This window comes from Cucurbita moschata, unplaced genomic scaffold, assembly GCF_002738365.1.
Source record: "Cucurbita moschata cultivar Rifu unplaced genomic scaffold, Cmos_1.0 Cmo_Scf00035, whole genome shotgun sequence".
Classification (NCBI taxonomy): domain Eukaryota; kingdom Viridiplantae; phylum Streptophyta; class Magnoliopsida; order Cucurbitales; family Cucurbitaceae; genus Cucurbita; species Cucurbita moschata.
This window is the reverse complement of record NW_019268551.1, coordinates 768,321-774,097: the sequence shown is the minus strand read 5'-3', so window position 1 is coordinate 774,097 and position 5,777 is coordinate 768,321. Positions and strand designations below refer to the sequence as shown.

The 5,777-nt window shown below is 31.1% G+C and overlaps 1 protein-coding gene across 1 annotated transcript; it reads right to left on the bottom strand.

The window, feature by feature from the left end:
* Nucleotides 1-3,170: 3,170 nt before the first annotated feature.
* On the bottom strand, nucleotides 3,171-4,231 carry LOC111431037 (protein TORNADO 2-like). Its single transcript, XM_023067527.1, has 2 exons — nucleotides 3,734-4,231; nucleotides 3,171-3,652 (listed from the first exon to the last, which is right to left on the bottom strand). The coding sequence occupies exons 1-2, from the start codon at nucleotides 4,229-4,231 to the stop codon at nucleotides 3,341-3,343; spliced, it is 810 nt and encodes a 269-aa protein (XP_022923295.1). The 3' UTR covers nucleotides 3,171-3,340.
* Between the last annotated feature and the right edge of the window lie 1,546 nt (nucleotides 4,232-5,777).

Below are 5,777 nucleotides of genomic sequence, written 5' to 3'. Positions count from 1 at the left end.
TTAGAACAGAAAAAAACAAACATGTTGGGTATAGAGTACGTTCTCAGACACATATCTCACTAGTGAAGTGAGAGAATGTTGAGATTTATATTCTAGAGTTTCGTAATTAATTATTTAATTTTTAATAATAATTATGATTATTTTTATGAAAATTTTAAAGTTATTAGTGTAATAACATGTGATTGACATAATGTTCCCAACTCAAAGTTGATTATATGTTTCAAAAAATGTCAAAGGGAATTTTTTTAGTACTATGAATGTATCGTACATTCTTTGTTCACACGGGCTTTATCTTTATAAATATTCTTTTTTAATGCTAGTGGACCTCGAGACAAGAAAGTACGAGTATCCTTTTCTACAATTCTATTGTTCGTGTAAGCCAGAAAAATGTTACAAATTTTTTTCTACTATTCAAATTTCTACTTAACGGAGTATAAAAAAGACGAAAAATAGAGGTAAGAGTACAGTTTTCGCACTCGGATTTGGACGGTAATGTTTCGTACACATGACTAGTCATAAAGTTGCATTGAAGAGACAATTTGACTTGAAATTTTATTTTATTTTATTTTTATATTGTCATGTATTTAAATATAGATAATTTTAATGAAGAGTCCCTCCAACACAAAACTCTTTAATTTTATAATTTTAATTCAAAATTAGAGGAGGAAATAATAATAATAATAATAATAATAATAATAATAATAATAATAATAATAATAATAATAATAATGTCACATCTTGGATATGATAGGTATGAAACCATAGAGACAACTCAAATAAAGCACTAACCAGTAATCTTTTGCCACGTGTTGCTCCAAAAGCATTATGTAGTTTAGGTAGTGTTTATATAACTTGATTCGAACAACTTAGACTCGTCAACCCGAACTATTCGAATAAATAGAATTTTTAAATAATTAAAAGCGCAATCCAACTCAACGTGAAAATAGAGGGCTAAGTTGGGTCATGAGTTCTATTCGAGTTGTTCGGGTTACCAATCTAACAAACCTGAAATTATAGATTGGTTCAACCCGACTCATGTATAACCTTAGTGTCACATGCTCCAACGACAAAAATAATGATAATTATCCTTTTGATTTAGGCTTAATCAAGTTTTTTTTTTTTTTAATTTTTAATTGCAGTTCAACCCGTCTTATAATTTTAAAATGCGTAAATAAATTGTTGAATTAATTTTTTAATCAATTAAATAAATATTTTTAATTTTTAATTTAATACTTAAATTTTTTGCATAATTTTTTTAAAATATTTAATTCACCAGGGAGAGTGTAAAATTTTTTGAACTTCCTAATAAAAATAAAATAATATTTAATTATTCACACGAACAATCCCTAAATTAATCTACGACTTTATTGATTTTATATATTACATTTCATTTTCGTCCAAATTTGTCATTTATCAAACTCCGTAATAAAATAATTACAAAATAAAAATAAATTACTACGACATGATTTTGTTTATTTTTTTTTATATAATTATATAATTATTAAATACAAAAATGATTACGTAAACTATACTCAATTTAAAGATTATATTTTTAATATTTTTTTTGTTCGTTTTTTATAACTAAATATGTCAAAAAGTTTAGTTAGATCGAACATTTTAATTAAAGTATTATTTTTTTTATAACTAAAATAGAATAAAGCTAAGTTTTTATTTTATTTTTTTAATATGAATATTCTTTTTTGGTGGTAGCTTAGTAGGAACTCACAAATAAATAAATAAATAAATAAATAAATCAAATAATAAACTTTTTGGGAGAGAGATATCCACTACCATTTCTTTTCATATCCATTTTCTTGCAAATAGATTTAAAAAACTTTTTTTTTTTTTTGCTAAATTTAATAATTAAATCACTAAATTCGATGGTCGTGGGTCCCACCGAGCACGGTTTCGATTTTAGTTCATTTTGGTTTATATATTTTTAAAAAATTAAGGTACGTCGAAAAAAAATTTAGTGAATGAATTATTGTAATAAAATTTTGATTAGAAAAAAAAATGAAAAAAAAAGAGATATAAAGTAAAAATTAAAACTATTCGAATAAATTTAATAGAAAAAATAATAAAAGAAGGCTAAAGTTAATAAATAATTAAGGGTATCGTTAACTAATAGGTTAGAAGTTTAAATTATTTAATATTTTGTTTGAAAAAAATTAAATAAAATTCAATTTCTATAAACACTTTTGAAAATAATAAATAATTTAAAGCAAACTTAATAAATAAAAAGCGCAAATTAAATTAATTTAAATCTATTTTTAAAATATTATTCAATAAATAAAATCTCTCAAAACTTGGGTGAGAAAAATGGTTGAATATCCGGAAAAGAGACACATTCCATGGGTCTTATGGGCTTGGCCCAGTCCGACATCTACCTTTTATAGGGCCCAATTAGGATGGAATTTGGATAATTCACCTAAAATAAATAACTAAATAATTATTATTTTTTATTATTTTTAATATTTTTAATGTATTTACTTCCAATTTATAACTGGGCCCTAAAGATTTGAGCCCAAAATAATTGGGCTGAATTGGAGCCCAATTCAAATCTTAGTTTATATTCCTCAAGCCCAAATTACTCGTTTTAATTTAATTCGAGGGTTGAGTTGGGTTGAGTTGTGAACTCTGTTTAAGTTGTTCAGGTCACAAATCTCGAGTTGGTTCAAAAAATTTCTTCCAATCTAACTCAACTCAACCCGTGTATACTCCTACCTAATTTCTTAAAATCTCGGGTTGGTTCAGAAAATCTCACATCAAACAATTCATTTCTCTTTCTTGTTATCGTAGAATTTGGCATTGAGATGAATTGTCCTTACACGGTCAACGAACTCATACTAATGGCAAATTCGGAAATGAAATTAGTTTACTGAAAGTCCTTGGTACTTGTCGGATCAATCACACTGATAGCTTAAATAGTTCACTGAAATTTGGTGTCATTTTGTTTTTCTATTTCAGGGGTTACTATCAACTCTATTCATGTTGCTCAGGTTACAAATCTCGGGTTGGTTCCTAACTCAACTCAACCCGTGTACACCTCTACCTAAATTCTTAACATAAAAAACCAAAAACAACCCTGTAATTCTATAATTAGTCACTAATTCGAGCATAACTAAATAGATAAGACTCAATTTACCATCTCGAACCCACTGAGCTATAGGTGAACTATAAAAAATGAAATTTAACATATATTTTCAAATGAGAAATAATACATCCCGATACTCGTACATATTTCTAATAATCGTTTCAACGTCAATATTTCTACAAACCCGAAACCCGAAAAGAAAGCAATAAGGTTAAAAGTTATGTTTTTGTTGATTATTTGAGTGTGTTAGACATAACCTTGCTTGTGCCTGCGGAAAAGGTTCTCAGATTTGGCATTTTTCAAAGCCAAAAATGCCATCAAATACACAAAAACAAGACCTATAAGTGCAATCAGCAGAATTAGGTCAGCATTTCTCCATTCTTCCTTGAGGTTAGCTAGCAACCCTGCCTTACACGAATCACACCCGTAGCATAGCTCGGTCTGCTCGTTGCTCCATTTTGAGCAATCCACGCTCGCTCCGTTGCTTATCGGACTAATCCAATACGTCGGGTTTACGTACGTGAACCCACAATCTGTCGGTGGCTTGCAACACCCCGACTAGTAAAACAATACGTAAATACATTAGAATCTATCAGTATTTTTAAGCACGTAGAAAATCAATTCAAATCAAGATTTTACCTGGAGAGGGCTGATATGGGCGTTGAAGAAATCTTGAGGTAACCTATAGTTTTGGTTCAACTCGGCACATGTAGTTGTGGAACTAAGACAAGTTCGAATTCTCTCCCATTTATGAGAGCTTCGAACCCTTCTTTGGAGCCAGAGCGAGAAGTCATCGAGGTGATACTCCAAGTAAGCTCGGCTCGGTTCGGTATGACCCGAACCTCTCATAGTGACGGAGAACACAAAGAGAACCAAGCTACCGAGTAGGATTATGAGAACAAGCATGGCAATAAGATAGAACATTAGAAGCCATGAGATTCTCCAAAAGGCTCCAATGAAACCCGTCAATGCCACGAGAAGGATGACGATGCCGAGAATGATGACGGGCCATTGCAAAAGTTGCACACAAGCGTTGTCAGCTTGCGTTGCGAGCCAGATCCCGGCACCGATGATGGGGATCGAGAGAAGCAAGGCGATGAAGTTTATGGCTGCAATGACATTGTTGCTCAATGCCATTGTGATGAGGCTATTGGTGATGTTTTGTGAAGAGAGGTTATTGGTGTTTTTTAAAGGAAAAACTTGTCCATTTGGAAGAGGAAAGAATATTGAAGAGGAAAAAAGTTAAGAACATGTGTAAAAGCTTATACAAAAGGGTTAATCAAGCTTGATGCTTCCACATGAATTGCTCTTTTATGTATTAAAGTTTGCATCTTGTCGTATGAGATCTTGTTTTCATGTTTGAACGGAGTGAGAAGCTTCTCCCTTTTCGGTTCTTTAAGAAAACTCGGTTTTGTTTCTTTTACTATTTTAAGTATTGTAGCTACAGAGCACGAGGTAACGAATGTAATGAGCTATAATGAAGAAATTAGGAATAAATACAAAAGTTTCTTTTAGTTCAACAACACATCGAGAGAGAGATTTTGTGAGATCTCGTAGACACGTATTAAAACCGTGAGGTTGATATGGATATGTAACGGGTCAAAGCGGACAATATCTGTTAGCGGTGGGCTTGGACTGTTACAAATGACATTAGAGCTAGGCATCGAGCTGTGTGCAAGCGAGGGCGCTGGGTGTCACGGTCATGCATGTTGCCCATGACAAGTCAAATCCTTTATGTCTTTCCATGTTCTAGTGTTTTACTTTTGTATTTCTAGGAAGTACGACGTTTCGTAAAAATCATGTCTAGGCCTGCTAGACATGGAATGACTCATAATGTACTGTAAGGGGATATGACTAGTTGTCAGCTTCTCCCTACCAAAAGTATGAGTCGTTGTTGTTACTCTCTTACTTGCATATATAACGTCTCTTTCGAAAATCTCTCTCTGCCCTCGTTTTCTAAAACCTTTTTCTTTAACCGAGGCTAGAGGCTCGAGAATACGTCGCTTGGCCATAGGCGACGTAAGAACGAACTGACTTAGCTCACTTGTCGTTGGAAAGTGAGTGCCGCATAATCACAAGTCCGCTGCCATCAAGAGTGCGATTGTGACACTGGGCTCCCAAAGGGGTAGATTGTGAGATCTCGTATCGGTTTGAGAGAGGAATGAAACATTACTTATAAGGGTGTGGAAACCTCTGTTTAGTATACGTGTATTAAAACCATGAGGTTGACAGGGATACTTAACGAGTCAAAGCGGACAATATCTGCTAGCAGTGAGTTTGAACTGTTATAGATTTGAACATCAGACCTCTTGAACAATGGTGAATGGTTTGTGTCGAGTAAGTTTTAAAAGTTAGAGTAAATTGTGAGTTAGTTACCTTTAAACTTTGTATTTTATCCCGAAAATATTTAAACTTTAAAAAATTTCAATAATACCTTTCAACTTTCAAAAAAAAAAAATATTGATATTAAGAATATTTCTAGAAGATTATTTTTTTAAAAAAAATCAAAAGAAATATATATTTAAATTAATATTATACGTTTTTAATTAGTTAAAATATATATTTTTTATTTACTTTTATATCAATATGAAACAAATAAATAATTAAACATAATTTTTTGTAAAAATATCTTATGAAAATCCAATATATATATATATATATATATATATATATATATATATAT

What these genes read in the sequence shown, in the direction of transcription:
- LOC111431037 (XM_023067527.1), bottom strand. Translation starts at nt 4,231, where the DNA reads ATGGCATTGAGCAACAATGTCATTGCAGCCATAAACTTCATCGCCTTG. An exon ending in CCCATATCAGCCCTCTCCAG is followed by an intron (nt 3,653 to 3,733) that starts GTAAAATCTTGA and finishes TTGTTTTACTAG; the next exon opens with TCGGGGTGTTGCAAGCCACC.